At 41.7% G+C, this 22,642-nt stretch overlaps 1 protein-coding gene across 1 annotated transcript; it reads right to left on the bottom strand.

The window, feature by feature from the left end:
* Window positions 1-1,152: 1,152 nt before the first annotated feature.
* LOC124013254 (prostaglandin D2 receptor 2-like) lies at window positions 1,153-22,447 on the bottom strand. The gene is made up of 5 exons (XM_046327514.1): window positions 22,190-22,447; window positions 9,700-9,926; window positions 8,680-8,792; window positions 6,851-6,999; window positions 1,153-2,085 (listed from the first exon to the last, which is right to left on the bottom strand). The coding sequence occupies exons 2-5, from the start codon at window positions 9,876-9,878 to the stop codon at window positions 1,153-1,155; spliced, it is 1,374 nt and encodes a 457-aa protein (XP_046183470.1). The 5' UTR covers window positions 9,879-9,926; window positions 22,190-22,447.
* Window positions 22,448-22,642: the final 195 nt, after the last annotated feature.

Here is a 22,642-nt window from a genome sequence, read left to right as displayed (position 1 = left end):
TATATATTGATTTGTTTAACACTTTTTTTGGTTACTACCTGATTCCATGTGTTATTTCATAGTTTGCATGTCTTCATTATTATTCTACAATGTAGAAAATAGTGAAAATAAAGACAAACCCTTGGACACACTACTCATTAGTAGGTGTGTCCAAACATGTGGCTGGTCCTGTATTTCCTGAGCGTTCTTATCTCCTAGTTAAAGGACAGACACATTAAAACCTTCTGATTTGACGCAATGAATGTATTATTCAATGTGTTTCCATAGGCTTTAGTAGTAAAGGCCAAATTCAATACCTTATCAAAACAGCTTTTTACATTATTTTACATTACCTGGAGGTTAAGCAGAAAGCAACTGCAGGATGAAACAGGTAGAAGCTAAAGAGGATCATACATTTAATGCATCAAAATCAATGGTGCTGAAATGTGATGAAAGGGTCGTCTGTTTGAACTGAAAGTAGAGGTCTGGGATGTGACAGGTCCTACTTTTATGGATCTACTGCTCTCTGGATGTGATACAATCACAATCACTTTATTTGCCAAGAGCATTAACACAAACCCAGAATGTGACTTAGTGGCCAGGTGCAGCCAGCAACAGACAATGCACAGACAGAATACAGACACACAGTCAACACAGTCATACACAGTATAAATACAGACAACAGACAATGCACAGACAGAATACAGACACACAGTCAACACAGTCATACACAGTATAAATACAGACAACAGACAATGCACAGACAGAATACAGACACACAGTCAACACAGAAATCAGAAACTCTGGAGAGTGAAACTGCTGATGTAAAAAGGGATTTATAATCACATTTTGATAGATTTCTTTATTGATAGACAACTGCTTTCAAGAACACACACAATGTCCACCTAACGATGTCAGAGAATGAACTCTGTGAAGTGCCAGATCATTTTGTTATCATATTAATATTCTATAAACGGTCACAAATTTTTTTAAATTCAAGTTAAAGAGAAACAACTAGTTAAACACGGACAGTTATTGAGGAAAAGTTCAACAATAGGACAGGATGTAGTAATATACAGCACAGGAAGGACTCCTGGAGGCCAGCAGAACAACAGAGGTGATTCTTTTTGTCTCAGTTGATGTCAACAACATTTTCTCATTCTCAGTATATAGTCAGTTCAGAGGGTCCTCTCCCTGCTCCAGGTCTCCACAACTGGCTTTGAAGTTGTGGTTGATGGAGGCAGAGGAGGGCAGATGATCTACCTGGAGATGCGGAGACCCTGGAGTTCCCAGACAGCTTGGTGACGATAATGAGTTCCCTCCCAGGCTCCCCCTTCCCTTCCTCCACCCCTTCCTGATACTCAACCCCAGCCCCCCCTCTCCTACTCCACCCATCCCTCCCTCCTCCACCAGTCCCTCCATCAGCACCCCCAGACTCTGTCTGATCCGGACGCAGAAGTTGGGACAGCTGAACGCGTACAGCACCGGGTTTAACACCGGATTCAAGAAGGCAAAGGTCGTCGCTATTGGCAACCCCACCTCCACCAACACGACCTTGGTCGGCCAGTACTGTGCAGCAACCTCAATGAGGCAGAACACGTGATAAGGCGACCAGCAGAGGGCAAACGTCGCGATAACTGATGTCACCATTTTGGTGAAGCCACGGGATAGGCCGGGCTCGGTCCGTCTAGAAGACAATTTGACGGAGGTGGAGGTAGGGGTGGAGCCTTTTGGGTTGGGGGTGGAGCTTTTGGTGTTTGTGTTGGGTTTTGACTCTCTACGTTCCACGTTGGTAACAATCAAAGCCCCAGTGAGTCTACTACTGCTGTTATTCCTCCTCCTCTTCCTCCTCTGGCTCAGACTGATGCCAAAGAGGGCGTAGCTCCCTGCAATCACCACTAGGGGGAGTAGGAACGCCAGGAACGTCTTGGACACGGCGGTCGCCGCCTGCCGTACCCTACAGTCCCTCTCCAGCTTCCCTGGCGACGAGTACAATCCAAAATGGTGGTAGCAGAGCTTCCTTCCGTCCGTCTTCTCCGTCACCGCCCGGAACAGGAAGTAAGGGAAGGTGTTGGCCGCCGCCCACAACCAGCCCAAAGCACACACCTTGGAAGAAGAGAAAGGAGATTAGAAGATAGAAGATGACTTCATTGTCCATTGCATGGATGTCTAACAGAAACGTGTCTTCTGCCTTATGCACTTTAGACATAGTTATTATTAAAGTGTCTACAATATTAGAACAACGGGCAACACCCTATTGATGATTAAACACAGAGACACTGGAAACACTCACAGGTCATCATAACACACTATATAATCACATCATCAACGTACCAAAACAGAACTACTGATGTAACACAGAGACACTGGAAACACTCACAGGTCATCATAATACACTATATAATCACATCATCAACGTAATAAAAAAAACAGAACTAATGATGTAACAGAACTATTGACACAACAGAACTAATGATGTAACAGAACTAATGACACAACAGACTTAATGACGTAACAGAACTAATGATGTAACAGAACTAATGACACAACAGAACTAATGATGTAACAGAACTAATGACACAACAGAACTAATGATGTAACAGAACTAATGACACAACAGAACTAATGACGTAACAGAACTAATGACGTAACAGAACTAATGACACAACAGAACTAATGACGTAACAGAACTAATGACACAACAGAACTAATGACGTAACAGAACTAATGACACAACAGAACTAATGACACAACAGAACTAATGACGTAACAGAACTAATGATGTAACAGAACTAATGACACAACAGAACTAATGATGTAACAGAACTAATGACACAACAGAACTAATGACACAACAGAACTAATGATGTAACAGAACTAATGACACAACAGAACTAATGATGTAACAGAACTAATGACACAACAGAACTAATGACACAACAGAACTAATGATGTAACAGAACTAATGACGTAACAGAACTAATGACACAACAGAACTAATGATACAACAGAACTAATGACACAACAGAACTAATGACGTAACAGAACTAATGACACAACAGAACTAATGACACAACAGAACTAATGACACAACAGAACTAATGACACAACAGAACTAATGACGTAACAGAACTAATGACACAACAGAACTAATGACACAACAGAACTAATGACACAACAGAACTAATGACACAACAGAACTAATGACACAACAGAACTAATGACACAACAGAACTAATGACGTAACAGAACTAATGACACAACAGAACTAATGACGTAACAGAACTAATGACACAACAGAACTAATGACGTAACAGAACTAATGACACAACAGAACTAATGACACAACAGAACTAATGACACAACAGAACTAATGATGTAACAGAACTAATGATGTAACAGAACTAATGATGTAACAGAACTAATGACACAACAGAACTAATGACGTAACAGAACTAATGACACAAAAGAACTAATGACGTAACAGAACTAATGACGTAACAGAACTAATGACACAACAGAACTAATGACGTAACAGAACTAATGACGTAACAGAACTAATGACGTAACAGAACTAATGACCTAACAGAACTAATGACGTAACAGAACTAATGACGTAACAGAACTAATGACGTAACAGAACTAATGACGTAACAGAACTAATGACACAACAGAACTAATGACGTAACAGAACTAATGACGTAACAGAACTAATGACGTAAAATAACTAATGACGTAACAGAACTAATGACGTAACAGAACTAGTGACGCAACAGAACTAATGACACAACAGAACTAATGACACAACAGAACTAACGATGTAACAGAACTAATGACACAACAGAACTAATGACACAACAGAACTAATGACACAACAGAACTAATGATACAACAGAACTAATGATGTAACAGAACTAATGACACAACAGAACTAATGACACAACAGAACTAATGACACAACAGAACTAATGACGTAACAGAACTAATGACGTAACAGAACTAATGACACAACAGAACTAATGACACAACAGAACTAATGACACAACAGAACTAATGACACAACAGAACTAATGACGTAACAGAACTAATGACGTAACAGAACTAATGACGTAAAAGAACTAATGACGTAACAGAACTAATGACGTAACAGAACTAGTGACGCAACAGAACTAATGACGTAACAGAACTAGTGACGTAACAGAACTAATGATACAACAGAACTAATGACGTAACAGAACTAATGACACAACAGAACTAATGACACAACAGAACTAATGACACAACAGAACTAATGACGCAACAGAACTAATGACGTAACAGAACTAATGACGTAACAGAACTAATGACGTAACAGAACTAATGACGTAAAAGAACTAATGACGTAACAGAACTAATGATGTAACAGAACTAGTGACGCAACAGAACTAATGACGTAACAGAACTAGTGACGTAACAGAACTAATGATACAACAGAACTAATGACGTAACAGAACTAATGACGTAACAGAACTAATGACGTAACAGAACTAATGACGTAACAGAACTAATGACACAACAGAACTAATGGACACAACAGAACTAATGACGTAACAGAACTAATGATGTAACAGAACTAATGACGTAACAGAACTAATGACACAACAGAACTAATGATGTAACAGAACTAATGACACAACAGAACTAATGGACACAACAGAACTAATGGACACAACAGAACTAATGACGTAACAGAACTAATGACGTAACAGAACTAATGACGTAACAGAACTAATGAGGTAACAGAACTAATGATGTAACAGAACTAATGACGTAACAGAACTAATGACACAACAGAACTAATGATGTAACAGAACTAATGACGTAACAGAACTAATGACGTAACAGAACTAATGACGTAACAGAACTAATGATGTAACAGAACTAATGACGTAACAGAACTAATGACGTAACAGAACTAATGACACAACAAAACTAATGACGTAACAGAACTAATGACACAACAGAACTAATGACACAACAGAACTAATGATGTAACAGAACTAATGACACAACAGAACTAATGACACAACAGAACTAATGACACAACAGAACTAATGACACAACAGAACTAATGACACAACAGAACTAATGATGTAACAGAACTAATGACACAACAGAACTAATGACACAACAGAACTAATGACACAACAGAACTAATGACACAACAGAACTAATGATGTAACATAACTAATGACACAACATAACTAATGATGTAACAGAACTAATGACGTAACAGAACTAATGACGTAACAGAATTAATGACACAACATAACTAATGACACAACAGAACTAATGACACAACAGAACTAATGACGTAACAGAACTAATGACACAACATAACTAATGATGTAACATAACTAATGACACAACATAACTAATGACACAACAGAACTAATGACACAACAGAACTAATGACACAACAGAACTAATGATGTAACAGAACTAATGACACAACAGAACTAATGACGTAACAGAACTAATGACGTAACAGAACTAATGATGTAACAGAACTAATGACGTAACAGAACTAATGACGTAACAGAACTAATGACACAACAGAACTAATGACGTAACAGAACTAATGACGTAACAGAACTAATGACCTAACAGAACTAATGACGTAACAGAACTAATGACATAACAGAACTAATGACGTAACAGAACTAATGACGTAACAGAACTAATGACACAACAGAACTAATGACGTAACAGAACTAATGACGTAACAGAACTAATGACGTAACAGAACTAATGACCTAACATAATTAATGACGTAACAGAACTAATGACGTAACAGAACTAATGACGTAACAGAACTAATGACACAACAGAACTAATGACGTAACAGAACTAATGACGTAACAGAACTAATGACGTAAAAGAACTAATGACGTAACAGAACTAATGACGTAACAGAACTAGTGACGCAACAGAACTAATGACGTAACAGAACTAGTGACGTAACAGAACTAATGACGTAACAGAACTAATGACGTAACAGAACTAATGATGTAACAGAACTAATGAGGTAACAGAACTAATGACGTAACAGAACTAATGACGTAACAGAACTAATGACGTAACAGAACTAATGACGTAACAGAACTAATGACGTAACAGAACTAATGACGTAACAGAACTAATGACACAACATAACTAATGACACAACAGAACTAATGACATAACAGAACTAATGACACAACAGAACTAGTGACGTAACAGAACTAATGACGTAACAGAACTAATGACGTAACAGAACTAATGACGTAACAGAACTAATGACGTAACAGAACTAATAACACAACAGAACTAATGACGTAACAGAACTAATGACACAACAGAACTAATGACGTAACAGAACTAATGACCTAACAGAACTAATGACGTAACAGAACTAATGACGTAACAGAACTAATGACGTAACAGAACTAATGACGTAACAGAACTAATGACACAACAGAACTAATGACGTAACAGAACTAATGACGTAACAGAACTAATGACGTAAAAGAACTAATGACGTAACAGAACTAGTGACGTAACAGAACTAGTGACGCAACAGAACTAATGACGTAACAGAACTAGTGACGTAACAGAACTAATGACGTAACAGAACTAATGACGTAACAGAACTAATGACGTAACAGAACTAATGAGGTAACAGAACTAATGATGTAACAGAACTAATGACGTAACAGAACTAATGACGTAACAGAACTAATGACGTAACAGAACTAATGACGTAACAGAACTAATGATGTAACAGAACTAATGACGTAACAGAACTAATGACGTAACAGAACTAATGACGTAACAAAACAGAAATTAAAACCTTCCAGGCGGCGCTGATGGAGCGGTGGTTCTGACTCCAGACGGGCCGCGCCACCAGGAGACAGCGGTCCAGAGAAATGGCCGCCAGGAGGAAGGCTGAGACAAACATGTTGAGGAAGAAGACTGAGGACTGGGCCGTACACAGCGGACCTAGAGGATAGGATCAACTTTATTGTTCCCGAAGGGAAAACAGTGCTGCTGTATTGTAAACAACAATGGTATAACTCATGTGGGGCTGAGTGGCGCAGTGGTCTAAGGCACTGCATCGCAGTGCTAGAGGCGTCACTACAGACCTGGGTTCGATTACGGGCTGTATCACAACCAGCCGTGATCAGGAGTCCCATCGGGCTCCACACAATTGGCCCTTTGTTGTCCGGGTTACGGGAGGGTTTGGCTGGTGTAGGCCGTCATTGTAAATAAGATTTGTTGTTAACTGACTTGCCTAGTTAAATAAAGGTTAAATGAAAAATGTGACACATACACTATTAATCTAATATATCTCTATACACTACATGACCAACAGTATGTGGATACCTGCTCATCAAACATCTCATTCCAAAATCATGGGCATCAATATGGAGTTGGTTCCCTATTTGCTGCTATAACATCCTCCTCTCTCATGGCGGCATTGTCATGCTGATACAGGCAAGGGCCTTCCCCAAACTTTTGCCACAAAGTCGGAAGCACAGAATTGTCTAGAAAGTAATATAATGCTGTAGCGTTAAGATTTCCCTTCACTGTAACTAAGGGGCCAGAACCATGAAAAACAGCTTCAGACCGTTATTCCTCATCCAACAACAACTTTAAAGATTGCACTATGCATTGGGGAAGGTAGTGCTCTCCTTGAATCTGCCAAACCCAGATTCGCCCGTCAGACTGCCAGATGTTGAATCACGATTCATCAGGTTAGAGAAAGCATTTCCACTGCTTCAGAGTCCAATGGCGGCGAGCATTACTCCACTCCAACCGATGCTTGGCATTGTGCATGGTGATCTTAGGCTTGTGTGCGGCTGCTCTGCCATGGAAACACATTTCATGAAGCTCCTGATGAACTGTTCTTGTGCTGAAGTGGCTTCCAGAGGCGATTTTTATGCGCTAAACACTTCAGCGGTCCCGTTCCGTGAGTTTGTGTGGCCTACCACTTTGTGGCTGAGCCGTTGTTGCTCCAAGACGTTTCCAGTTCACAATAACAGCACTTGCAGTGGACTTTTTGGAACGGTGGCATCCTATGACGTTGCCACGTTGAGCTCTTCAGTAAGGCCGTTCTACTGCAAATGTCTACGGAGACTGCATGGCTGTGTGCTTGAATTTATACACCTGTCTGCAACGGGTGTGGTTGAAATAGCCAAATCCACTCATTTGAAAGGGTGTCCACATACTTTTGTGTATGTAGTGTAGATGACCAATACCCATGTCATACATATCTTGTACATACAGTATACATATATATATGTAATGCACACTGTCTGTGGCTTACTAGTTTAGCTCCTACCTATTGCTATTCATGTATTTCAATGTAGGCGTAACTATAGACACGACAATGGAGAGGCTGTTGTCATACAGCCCCTAGTCATCAGAATGGCACAATTTGTCAGCCATTTTATCTGGGACCCTCTATTGTTAGGACGTCACATAGAAGTAGAATTCACTTCTACCCAGCAGTTATAAAGGTTATAAAGGTTATAAAGGAAAATGCCTGAGCGGAGTTCCCACCTCTGGAGTTGAGCAGGAAAGGAAGTTAGGTTGAGTTAGCTATATCCCGGAAAACCGGATGCATCTGGTTGTTGGCAACTCCGCTAACGGTGACTGATATATGGTCTATGGGCGTACCTCCCAGCTCCCAGCTGTGTGAGGAGTGCAGGTAGTGTGTAAAGAGAGGGAGGGTCAGCGTAGCCAGGAAGTCTGACAGGGCCAGGTTGAGAACCCAGACAGAGGCCACGGTCCTGTGAAGAAAAAAGAAGGGGATTCACGTTATTCCCAACTTATTCTGGTCCCTCCGGACGCCACACACACTGTCTAAGCAGAAAACACGACACTGACACACACACTGTCTAAGCAGAAAACACTACACTGACACACAGACTGTCTAAGCAGAAAACACGACACTGACACACACACTGTCTAAGCAGAAAACACGACACTGACACACACACTGTCTAAGCAGAAAACACTACACTGACACACACACTGTCTAAGCAGAAAACACGACACTGACACACACACTGTCTAAGCAGAAAACACGACACTGACACAACCTGTGAACCAGGGTAGAATTGAAAGCAGCCAATTCAGGAAATAAACTCATATTACAATTCAATGTTATAAAATAATGACATTTATTTTCAGTAACTCCTCAATAAATTGAAAAGCAGAAGTTATTTTCTTTCAAACGTTTTTACATGTCTGCATTGTTTATTCAAATCGCTTCCTGAACTGACTGCCTTCATTTAGATTTGAGCCAAACCCTTCTGTGAACACACACGCACACGCACACAGTAACCCCCCACACCCACCACACACACACGCACACACACACACACGCACCCACACACAGTAACCCCCCCCCCACACACCCACCACACGCCCACACACACGCCCACACACACGCACACAGTAACCACCCCACACACACCACACACACAATTAAACCCCCCACCACACACACACAGCAACCCCCCACACCCACCACACACAAAGAATCCCCCACCACACACACACAGCAACCCCCCACACCCACCACACACACAAAGAAACCCCCACCACACACACAGCAACCCCCACACCCACCACACACACAAAGAAACCCCCCACCACACACACACAGCAACCACACACCACCAGCCAACCTACCGGCGGCGCAGGCGGAAGCCGACCACCCAGAGGACCAGAGCGTTCTCCAGGATACCCAGACAGGAGACCAGGCCGTGGACCCACACCACCACCAGGTTGACCCCCGTGTTGTTGTTTAGAGAGTGGTCCAGCATGGTCTGGAGGAGAGGACAGAACGCAGAGGAGGAGGAGTTGAACATCCTGGAGGAGAGTGATGAGGAAGTGGAGGACAGTTGGAGGTCTTGGCTCTGGAGGGAAAGAGAGAGGGATGAATGGGTGGTATATATGCTGTTGTAGAAAGGGCAGACCACAGAGGAGGAGGAGTTAGACATTATGGCGAGAGAGAGAGAGAGAGAGAGAGAGAGAGAGAGAGAGAGAGAGAGAGAGAGAGAGAGAGAGAGAGAGGAGGGGGAGAGAGAGAGAGAGAGAGAGAGAGAGAGAGAGAGAGAGAGAGAGAGAGAGAGAGAGAGAGAGAGAGAGAGAGAGAGAGAGAGAGAGAGAGAGAGAGAGAGAGAGAGGTGGGAGGGGGAAATGAGTGACATGTAATGTCATTGTGACATCTGGTGACATTAACCATGAGTCTTTTCCATGTACAGACAGACAGGTACCATACATTACTGTAGTGGGCAGAAATCCACTACTGGGCCTACATTTTTTCCATTACATGAAATAATCCACTTATGGCCTGTAAATAGGGTGCTCTTGACTCATGACATTAACTGTGATTACATTCATCTACAGTATTAACAACTTTAAGATCCTCATCACTGATGATGGGGTGGACCAAGTCTTTTCCTGTTCATGTGTTTTGGAAAGCTTGGAACCCTCATTATCCTGCTTGCAAAACCTTACTGGGAAAAACACCAAAATGACTGTGCCAACTGATTGCTCACACCTGTTACTGCAAGTTTGGATGGCTGTTTCTTAAGCTTACCGTATGCTTTACATTTGAAACAGTTTGGGCATGTATTATGATAACATTTTGTGACGTTTTTGTTAGTTTTGGTCTTCGGCTGTTCGTGCACGTGCATTTGTTTTTTGTTAGGATTAGGGTTAGGATTAGGATTAGGATTAGGGTTAGGGTTAGGATTAGGATTAGGGTTAGGATTAGGGTTAGGATTAGGATTAGGGTTAGGATTAGGGTTTGGATTAGGATTAGGGTTAGGATTAGGGTTAGGATTAGGATTAGGGTTAGGATTAGGATTAGGATTAGGATTAGGGTTAGGATTAGGATTAGGGTTAGGATTAGGGTTAGGATTAGGGTTAGGATTAGGATTAGGATTAGGATTAGGGTTAGGATTAGGATTAGGATTAGGGTTAGGATTAGGGTTAGGTAACCAAAATCTTGGTGATTGGTCAGCAGTACTACTCCTAGTAGGAGTGGAGGAACATGAAGTGTTACCTCAATGTAAAATTGCGCAACTAAGTCCTTTTCAGTAAAAATTTGAAATGAATGACAGATTTCTTGATTTAGCTTAGATTAATTTTGAGGAAGTGTTTCTGGCCATGCTGTTTCCGGCTATTTCTGACTATGCTGTTGGTATGGTGGCTCAAGAGGGACAAACAACAGTAATATTGCTGCTTTATTCACATTTTTCATGCAAAGGTCTTTAGGGAGTATGAGACAGTCTCTTCTCCTCGCCATGTTCTGCTAGGAGCAAACAGTACATATGTATGTGGACACATTTAGTCCTACTGGAATATATGGTTTTATCATGGGGATTATTTATTTTGCACAACTGTATACTGACTGACCAGAACTGGTGACATCCAAACTTTTACAAATGATTTGCTGCTGGAATCATTGGAAGACAGAGATTGTTGCGTAATTGCACCAGTGAGTTGATTTAATTTAGTGAGTCAGTGAGACAGACACAGTCATGCACATCTGCACGTCCGCACGCTCAGAGACACACCGATAGTCAGAGAATGATCACACTTTACTCTGGAGATCCCATGGCACTAACGAGGCATTCTGCTTTATCCCAAGGGTTGTCAGCTGTGAGCTCTGCTTATCGGTTTGAACTATAGAAACATCCATAATCATTGGTTGCAATATGGTTTTCGAAACATATGAAACTCATGTTCCATATCAGCAATAAATAATCCTTCAATTAAGGAAGAGACACTTAACATAGCAGTTTAGCACAGATAGCAGGTTAGCACAGATAGCAGGTTAGCACAGATAGCAGGTTAGCACACAGGCAGTGTGTTAACAAAGACCTAACAGCTGGGGAGAGTTAACAAAGACCTAACAGCTGGGGAGAGTTAACAGAGACCTAACAGCTGGGGAGAGTTAACAGAGACCTAACAGCCGGGGAGAGTTAACAGAGACCTAACAGCTGGGGAGAGTTAACAGAGACCTAACAGCTGGGGAGAGTTAACAGAGACCTAACAGCTGGGGAGAGTTAACAGAGACCTAACAGCCAGGGAGAGTTAACAGAGACCTAACAGCTGGGGAGAGTTAACAGAGACCTAACAGCTGGGGAGAGTTAACAGAGACCTAACAGCTGGGGAGAGTTAACAGAGACCTAACAGCCAGGGAGAGTTAACAGAGACCTAACAGCTGGGGAGAGTTAACAGAGACCTAACAGCTGGGGAGAGTTAACAGAGACCTGACAGCTGGGGAGGGTTAACAGAGACCTAACAGCTGGGGAGGGTTAACAGAGACCTAACAGCTGGGGAGAGTTAACAGAGACCTAACAGCCAGGGAGAGTTAACAGAGACCTAACAGCTGGGGAGAGTTAACAGAGACCTAACAGCTGGGGAGAGTTAACAGAGACCTAACAGCTGGGGAGAGTTAACAGAGACCTGACAGCTGGGGAGGGTTAACAGAGACCTAACAGCTGGGGAGAGTTAACAGAGACCTGACAGCTGGGGAGGGTTAACAGAGACCTGACAGCTGGGGAGGGTTAACAGAGACCTAACAGCTGGGGAGAGTTAACAGAGACCTAACAGCTGGGGAGGGTTAACAGAGACCTGACAGCTGGGGAGAGTTAACAGAGACCTAACAGCTGGGGAGAGTTAACAGAGACCTAACAGCCAGGGAGAGTTAACAGAGACCTAACAGCTGGGGAGAGTTAACAGAGACCTAACAGCTGGGGAGAGTTAACAGAGACCTAACAGCTGGGGAGAGTTAACAGAGACCTGACAGCTGGGGAGGGTTAACAGAGACCTAACAGCTGGGGAGGGTTAACAGAGACCTAACAGCTGGGGAGAGTTAACAGAGACCCATCAGCTGGAGAGAGTTAACAGAGACCTAACAGTTGGGGAGAGTTAACAGAGACCTAACAGCTGGGGAGAGTTAACAGAGACCTAACAGCTGGGGAGGGTTAACAGAGACCTAACAGCTGGGGAGAGTTAAAAGAGACCTAACAGCTGGGGAAGGTTAACAGAGACCTGACAGCTGGGGAGAGTTAACAGACACCTGACAGCTGGGGAGGGTTAACAGAGACCTAACAGCTGGGGAGAGTTAACAGAGACCTGACAGCTGGGGAGAGTTAACAGAGACCTGACAGCTGGGGAGGGTTAACAGAGACCTAACAGCTGGGGAGAGTTAACAGAGACCTGACAGCTGGGGAGAGTTAACAGAGACCTAACAGCTGGGGAGAGTTAACAGCACATGTTTCATTTGCAGTGGGCATTACTGTCAGTCCTCAAAGATGAAATGACTCTACTGTTTGAGATTGGTTGAAATTTTCATCATGTTTTCTCATCAAAGTAAAAACAAAACACCCACAGTCAGTGATCTGATCTCTGATCTATGTCAAAACATTTGTTTTATTCTATCTTTGAAAACATGATGATTAGTAGAATAGAGAATATGAGATGTGCAAATATAATCGATTTGTCTCAAAGTATATGAGACAAAATCGATTATATTTACACATCTCATACTCTCTATTCTACTAATCATAAACCCTTTCATTGAGGTTGGGTGTGTGGTGGGACGGAAGCAGAGGTGCGCACCTCTTTTGGTCCCCGGGACCAGGATTGAGAAACACTGCCTTTGTACAATGTAAAAATGTCCATGACCTTGAGTGTCCATGACCCATCTAACTGTCTGCAACTGTACCAGGTAACCTGAATATGTAAATCATGACCCATCTAACTGTCTGTAACTGTACCAGGTAACCTGAATATGTAACTCATGACCCATCTAACTGTCTGCAACTGTACCAGGTAACCTGAATATGTAAATCATGACCCATCTAACTGTCTGCCACTGTACCAGGTAACCTGAATATGTAAATCATGACCCATCTAACTGTCTGCCACTGTACCAGGTAACCTGAATATGTAAATCATGACCCATCTAACTGTCTGCAACTGTACCAAGTAACCTGAATATGTAAATCATGACCCATCTAACTGTCTGCAACTGTACCAGGTAACCTGAATATGTAAATCATGACCCATCTAACTGTCTGCAACTGTACCAGGTAACCTGAATATGTAAATCATGACCCATCTAACTGTCTGCCACTGTACCAGGTAACCTGAATATGTAAATCATGACACATCTAACTGTCTGCAACTGTACCAAGTAACCTGAATATGTAACTCATGACCCATCTAACTGTCTGCAACTGTACCAGGTAACCTGAATATGTAAATCATGACCGATCTAACTGTCTGCAACTGTACCAGGTAACCTGAATATGTAAATTATGACCGATCTAACTGTCTGCAACTGTACCAGGTAACCTGAATATGTAAATCATGACCCATCTAACTGTCTGCAACTGTACCAAGTAACCTGAATATGTAAATCATGACCCATCTAACTGTCTGCAACTGTACCAGGTAATCTGAATATGTAAATCATGACCCATCTAACTGTCTGCCACTGTACCAGGTAACCTGAATATGTAAATCATGACCCATCTAACTGTCTGCAACTGTACCAAGTAACCTGAATATGTAACTCATGACCCATCTAACTGTCTGCAACTGTACCAAGTAACCTGAATATGTAACTCATGACCCATCTAACTGTCTGCAACTGTACCAGGTAACCTGAATATGTAAATCATGACCGATCTAACTGTCTGCAACTGTACCAGGTAACCTGAATATGTAAATCATGACCGATCTAACTGTCTGCCACTGTACCAGGTAACCTGAATATGTAAATCATGACCCATCTAACTGTCTGCAACTGTACCAAGTAACCTGAATATGTAAATCATGACCCATCTAACTGTCTGCAACTGTACCAGGTAACCTGAATATGTAAATCATGACCCATCTAACTGTCTGCAACTGTACCAGGTAACCCGAATATGTAAATCATGACCGATCTAACTGTCTGCAACTGTACCAGGTAACCTGAATATGTAAATCATGACCCATCTAACTGTCTGCAACTGTACCAGGTAACCTGAATATGTAAATCATGACCGATCTAACTGTCTGCAACTGTACCAGGTAACCTGAATATGTAAATCATGACTGATCTAACTGTCTGTAACTGTACCAGGTAACCTGAATATGTAACTCATGACCCATCTAACTGTCTGCAACTGTACCAGGTAACCTGAATATGTAAATCATGACCCATCTAACTGTCTGTAACTGTACCAGGTAACCTGAATATGTAACTCATGACCCATCTAACTGTCTGTAACTGTACCAGGTAACCTGAATATGTAACTCATGACCCATCTAACTGTCTGCAACTGTACCAGGTAACCTGAATATGTAAATCATGACCCATCTAACTGTCTGCAACTGTACCAGGTAACCTGAATATGTAAATCATGACCCATCTAACTGTCTGCAACTGTACCAGGTAACCTGAATATGTAAATCATGACCCATCTAACTGTCTGTAACTGTACCAGGTAACCTGAATATGTAAATCATGACCCATCTAACTGTCTGTAACTGTACCAGGTAACCTGAATATGTAAATCATGACCCATCTAACTGTCTGTAACTGTACCAGGTAACCTGAATATGTAAATCATGACCCATCTAACTGTCTGCAACTGTACCAGGTAACCTGAATATGTAAATCATGACCGATCTAACTGTCTGTAACTGTACCAGGTAACCTGAATATGTAAATCATGACCCATCTAACTGTCTGCAACTGTACCAGGTAACCTGAATATGTAAATCATGACCGATCTAACTGTCTGTAACTGTACCAGGTAACCTGAATATGTAAATCATGACCCATCTAACTGTCTGCAACTGTACCAGGTAACCTGAATATGTAAATCATGACCCATCTAACTGTCTGCAACTGTACCAGGTAACCTGAATATGTAAATCATGACCGATCTAACTGTCTGTAACTGTACCAGGTAACCTGAATATGTAACTCATGACCCATCTAACTGTCTGCAACTGTACCAGGTAACCTGAATATGTAAATCATGACCCATCTAACTGTCTGTAACTGTACCAGGTAACCTGAATATGTAACTCATGACCCATCTAACTGTCTGCAACTGTACCAGGTAACCTGAATATGTAAATCATGACCCATCTAACTGTCTGTAACTGTACCAGGTAACCTGAATATGTAACTCATGACCCATCTAACTGTCTGCAACTGTACCAGGTAACCTGAATATGTAAATCATGACCTATCTAACTGTCTGCAACTGTACCAGGTAACCTGAATATGTAACTCATGACCCATCTAACTGTCTGCAACTGTACCAGGTAACCTGAATATGTAAATCATGACCCATCTAACTGTCTGCAACTGTACCAGGTAACCTGAATATGTAAATCATGACCTATCTAACTGTCTGCAACTGTACCAGGTAACCTGAATATGTAAATCATGACCTATCTAACTGTCTGCAACTGTACCAGGTAACCTGAATATGTAAATCATGACCCATCTAACTGTCTGTAACTGTACCAAGTAACCTGAATATGTAACTCATGACCCATCTAACTGTCTGCAACTGTACCAGGTAACCTGATTATGTAAATCATGACCTATCTAACTGTCTGCAACTGTACCAGGTAACCTGAATATGTAAATCATGACCCATCTAACTGTCTGCAACTGTACCAGGTAACCTGAATATGTAAATCATGACCTATCTAACTGTCTGCAACTGTACCAGGTAACCTGAATATGTAAATCATATAATAACCTGAAACATGAAATATGCAAACTGGAAAAAGATCTACTCAGACAAAGAAATGAACTGCAGTTTGACAGTAAAAGGTGAGTCTTTTTCTTACTCTGTATCTCTCTCTATGACGTGACTTCTTACTGTTGGCTACCGAGGAAGCAGGGAAGGAGTATGTGACATGTTTTGCCATGTTGTCACAGTGGGGAAAACCAAATATTTTCAAAAACTCCTTAAAAAGGTCTGTTTTTACAGAGATCAGATCATCCATCTGACTGGGGGTGTTTTGTATCTCCTTTGATGAGAAAACGTGATGAAAATGTCAACCAATCTCAAACGGTAAAGTCATTTCAGCTTTGAGGACTGACAGTAATGCCCACTGCAAATGAAACGTGCTGTTAATTCTCCCTGGCTGTTAGGTCTCTGTTAACTCTCCCCGGCTGTTAGGTCTCTGTTAACTCTCCCCGGCTGTTAGGTCTCAGTTAACTCTCCCCGGCTGTTAGGTCTCAGTTAACTCTCCCTGGCTGTTGGGTCTCTGTTAACTCTCCCTGGCTGTTAGGTCTCTGTTAACTCTCCCCGGCTGTTAGGTCTCTGTTAACTCTCCCTGGCTGTTAGGTCTCTGTTAACTCTCCCCGGCTGTTAGGTCTCTGTTAACTCTCCCTGGCTGTTGGGTCTCTGTTAACTCTCCCCGGCTGTTAGGTCTCTGTTAACACTCCCTGGCTGTTGGGTCTCTGTTAACTCTCCCCGGCTGTTAGGTCTCTGTTAACTCTCCCCAGCTGTTAGGTCTCTGTTAACTCTCCCTGGCTGTTAGGTCTCTGTTAACTCTCCCTGGCTGTTAGGTCTCTGTTAATTCTCCCCAGCTGTTAGGTCTCTGTTAACTCTGATGATGTAGAAGTAGAGAAAACATGAGTGTGAATATGAATCCCACCCCTCTACTATATATAGCCTCCTACTACTGTTGAAGCACCACTTCCTGTCTCTATATCCTCCTCATGTTTTCTCTAGCACTTCATTAGGAGTAGAATATCAGTGGATGATCTTGTCTCTGTCAAAACATTTGGTTTTCCCTCCTATGGCAGCAACATGTCAGAACTTGTTTCTGTAGTATATCTCCTAGCTGCATACCAGACCAGGTCTTGGTATGACTGTGCAATTCTGACAGACAGGGTGTGTTCAAAACACTCAGGCATGCCAAAGACAGAGTCAGGGGGTGAAAGCCAGTGGTTTAAAGATGCCATTTAATGTTTTAATCAGACTATGAAATCAACATAACAACAGTAGAACTGTGTCATGGCACGTTTATTTGGGGTGAGGTGGGGATGGAATGGGGGGGTGCCGCACGCGGTTACAGGTTAGATATCAGCATATTTAGACCACCCCCCCCCACACACACACACTCCTGTCAAATTGTGGTATAAAGAACCCAGAATAAATACATGTTAGTATGCCATGCCTGTACATGAACAGCTAGACATCCTGGTTAGTTGACTTAAATAAATCCACCCACTCTGCAGCAGCATGACATCACCAATCTGGAACAACAACAACATGACATCACCACTCTGGAACAACATGACATCACCACTCTGGAACAACATGACATCACCACTCTGGAACAACATGACATCACCCCTCTGGAACAACATGACATCACCACTCTGGAACAACATGACATCACCACTCTGGAACAACATGACATCACCACTCTGGAACAACATGACATCACCACTCTGGAACAACATGACATCACCCCTCTGGAACAACATGACATCACCACTCTGGAACAACATGACATCACCCCTCTGGAACAACAGTGGGAGGCAGGGTGGTATGCTGCAACCAGGACCAACCCTGCTTCGCTTCAGAGGAAAGCCAACAGTGGGATGCAGGGTGGTATGCTGCAACCAGGACCAACCCTGCTTAGCTTCAGAGGAAAGCCAACAGCGGGAGGCAGGGTGGTATGCTGCAACCAGGACCAACCCTGCTTAGCTTCAGAGGAAAGCCAACAGTGGGATGCAGGGTGGTATGCTGCAACCAGGACCAACCCTGCTTAGCTTCAGAGGAAAGCCAACAGTGGGATGCAGGGTGGTATGCTGCAACCAGGCCACCCACACGTACGCCTTGGATAAAAGCACCTGCTGAGTGGCAGGATTGTGAGTTTGATTCCCATGGCCACCCACATGTACGCCTTGGATAAAAACATCTGCTGAGTGGCAGGATTGTGAGTTTGATTCCCATGGCCACCCACACGTACGCCTTGGATAAAAGCATCTGTTGAGTGGCAGGATTGTGAGTTTGATTCCCATGGCCACCCACACGTACGCCTTGGATAAAAGCATCTGCTGAGTGGCAGGATTGTGAGTTTGATTCCCATGGCCACCCACACGTACGCCTTGGATAAAAGCATCTGCTGAGTGGCAGGATTGTGAGTTTGATTCCCATGGCCACCCACACGTACGCCTTGGATAAAAGCATCTGCTGAGTGGCAGGATTGTGAGTTTGATTCCCATGGCCACCCACACGTACGCCTTGGATAAAAGCACCTGCTGAGTGGCAGGATTGTGAGTTTGATTCCCATGGCCACCCACACGTACGCCTTGGATAAAAGCATCTGCTGAGTGGCAGGATTGTGAGTTTGATTCCCATGGCCACCCACACGTACGCCTTGGATAAAAGCATCTGCTGAGTGGCAGGATTGTGAGTTTGATTCCCATGGCCACCCACACGTACGCCTTGGATAAAAGCATCTGCTGAGTGGCAGATATTATTGCATCATGTAACAGTTAGTAACATTGGTTCTCATTACAATAGAGTTATATTCCGTCATCAGTAGTTCATCAACCAGTTTATAGAAGAGCAGCCGGGTGTCTAACGGACCAGGGTGGAAATGCACCAGATTGATATTACATCTTTGTGTTTTGATATCTACAGTTTGTTTATATGTTGTTCTAAATAGGTAGAATGGAAGTGGTACAATTCAGATTAAAAGTTGCTTATTAACAACACCTTAACACTTCTAGCCATAACACTGCTCTCTGGCAACTAACTACTGTTGATAATGAGACTGAATAATAACTAGTGGTCATACTAACTACTGTTGATAATTGAATAATAACTAGTGTAGTCATACTAACTACTGTTCATACTGACACCTGGAATAATAAAGTGTAGTCATACTAACTACTGTTGATAATGAGACTGGGAATAATAACTAGTGTAGTCATACTAACTACTGTTGATAATGAGACTGGGAATAATAACTAGTGTAGTCATACTAACTACTGTTCATACTGACACCTGGAATAATAACTAGTGTAGTCATACTAACTAATGTTCATACTGACACCTGGAATAATAACTAGTGTAGTCATACTAACTAATGTTCATACTGACACCTGGAATAATAACTAGTGTAGTCATACTAACTAATGTTCATACTGACACCTGGAATAATAACTAGTGTAGTCATACTAACTAATGTTCATACTGACACCTGGAATAATAACTAGTGTAGTCATACTAACTAATGTTCATACTGACACCTGGAATAATAACTAGTGTAGTCATACTAACTACTGTTCATACTGACACCTGGAATAATAACTAGTGTAGTCATACTAACTAATGTTCATACTGACACCTGGAATAATAACTAGTGTAGTCATACTAACTAATGTTCATACTGACACCTGGAATAATAACTAGTGTAGTCATACTAACTAATGTTCATACTGACACCTGGAATAATAACTAGTGTAGTCATACTAACTAATGTTCATACTGACACCTGGAATAATAACTAGTGTAGTCATACTAACTAATGTTCATACTGACACCTGGAATAATAACTAGTGTAGTCATACTAACTACTGTTCATACTGACACCTGGAATAATAACTAGTGTAGTCATACTAACTACTGTTGATAATGAGACTGGGAATAATAACTAGTGTAGTCATACTAACTACTGTTCATACTGACACCTGGAATAATAACTAGTGTAGTCATACTAACTACTGTTCATACTGACACCTGGAATAATAACTAGTGTAGTCATACTAACTACTGTTGATAATGAGACTGGGAATAATAACTAGTGTAGTCATACTAACTACTGTTGATAATGAGACTGGGAATAATAACTAGTGTAGTCATACTAACTACTGTTCATACTGACACCTGGAATAATAACTAGTGTAGTCATACTAACTACTGTTGATAATGAGACTGGGAATAATAACTAGTGTAGTCATACTAACTACTGTTCATACTGACACCTGGAATAATAACTAGTGTAGTCATACTAACTACTGTTGATAATGAGACTGGGAATAATAACTAGTGTAGTCATACTAACTACTGTTCATACTGACACCTGGAATAATAACTAGTGTAGTCATACTAACTACTGTTGATAATGAGACTGGGAATAATAACTAGTGTAGTCATACTAACTACTGTTCATACTGACACCTGGAATAATAACTAGTGTAGTCATACTAACTACTGTTCATACTGACACCTGGAATAATAACTAGTGTAGTCATACTAACTACTGTTGATAATGAGACTGGGAATAATAACTAGTGTAGTCATACTAACTACTGTTGATACTGACACCTGGAATAATAACTAGTGTAGTCATACTAACTACTGTTCATACTGACACCTGGAATAATAACTAGTGTAGTCATACTAACTACTGTTGATAATGAGACTGGGAATAATAACTAGTGTAGTCATACTAACTACTGTTGATACTGACACCTGGAATAATAACTAGTGTAGTCATACTAACTACTGTTCATACTGACACCTGGAATAATAACTAGTGTAGTCATACTAACTACTGTTCATACTGACACCTGGAATAATAACTAGTGTAGTCATACTAACTACTGTTGATAATGAGACTGGGAATAATAACTAGTGTAGTCATACTAACTTCTGTTGATACTGACACCTGGAATAATAACTAGTGTAGTCATACTAACTACTGTTCATACTGACACCTGGAATAATAACTAGTGTAGTCATACTAACTACTGTTCATACTGACACCTGGAATAATAACTAGTGTAGTCATACTAACTACTGTTGATAATGAGACTGGGAATAATAACTAGTGTAGTCATACTAACTACTGTTGATAATGAGACTGGGAATAATAACTAGTGTAGTCATACTAACTACTGTTCATACTGACACCTGGAATAATAACTAGTGTAGTCATACTAACTACTGTTGATAATGAGACTGGGAATAATAACTAGTGTAGTCATACTAACTAATGTTCATACTGACACCTGGAATAATAACTAGTGTAGTCATACTAACTACTGTTGATACTGAGACTATCTCTCTGTACCTGTAGCTACTGATGGTGCGTTAGCTCTGGTTACACTCACCAAGTGAACTGTAGTATTCTCAGTTGTAGGAGTGTTGTGTTCTTTCAGTCATTCCAGTATTCAGGTGACTTGATTAAAGTCGTCCCCCTCCTCAGTGCATGGTGATCTTGCTCGCTCTGTCACAGACATCTATGGTTCCTGCTCTGTCTCTTTCTACTCCTCTGTCTCTTTCTCTTCCTCTGTCTCTTTCTACTCCTCTGTCTCTTTCTCCTCCTCTGTCTCTTTCTACTCCTCTGTCTCTGTCTACTCTGTCTCTGTCTACTCCTCTGTCTCTTTCTCTGTCTCTGTCTACTCTGTCTCTGTCTACTCCTCTGTCTCTTTCTCCTCCTCTGTCTCTGTCTATTCTGTCTCTGTCTACTCCTCTGTCTCTTTCTCCTCCTCTGTCTCTGTCTACTCCTCTGTCTCTGTCTACTCCTCTGTCTCTGTCTCCTCCTCTGTCTCTTTCTACTCCTC

The sequence above is a fragment of the Oncorhynchus gorbuscha genome, linkage group LG24 (genome assembly GCF_021184085.1).
Source record: "Oncorhynchus gorbuscha isolate QuinsamMale2020 ecotype Even-year linkage group LG24, OgorEven_v1.0, whole genome shotgun sequence".
NCBI lineage: Eukaryota > Metazoa > Chordata > Actinopteri > Salmoniformes > Salmonidae > Oncorhynchus > Oncorhynchus gorbuscha.
The sequence above is the reverse complement of the archived record's forward strand: the minus strand, read 5'-3'. Positions and strand labels throughout refer to the sequence as shown.

Bases quoted from the DNA above. Each gene is read 5' to 3' on its own strand.
- LOC124013254 (XM_046327514.1), bottom strand. From the start codon at position 9,878: ATGTTCAACTCCTCCTCCTCTGCGTTCTGTCCTCTCCTCCAGACCATG. The intron at 8,793-9,699 runs GTAGGTTGGCTG...TTTTCTTCACAG, and splicing joins GGCTTCCGCCTGCGCCGCCG to GACCGTGGCCTCTGTCTGGG. The intron at 2,086-6,850 runs GTTTTAATTTCT...TCTTCTTCCAAG, and splicing joins CCATCAGCGCCGCCTGGAAG to GTGTGTGCTTTGGGCTGGTT.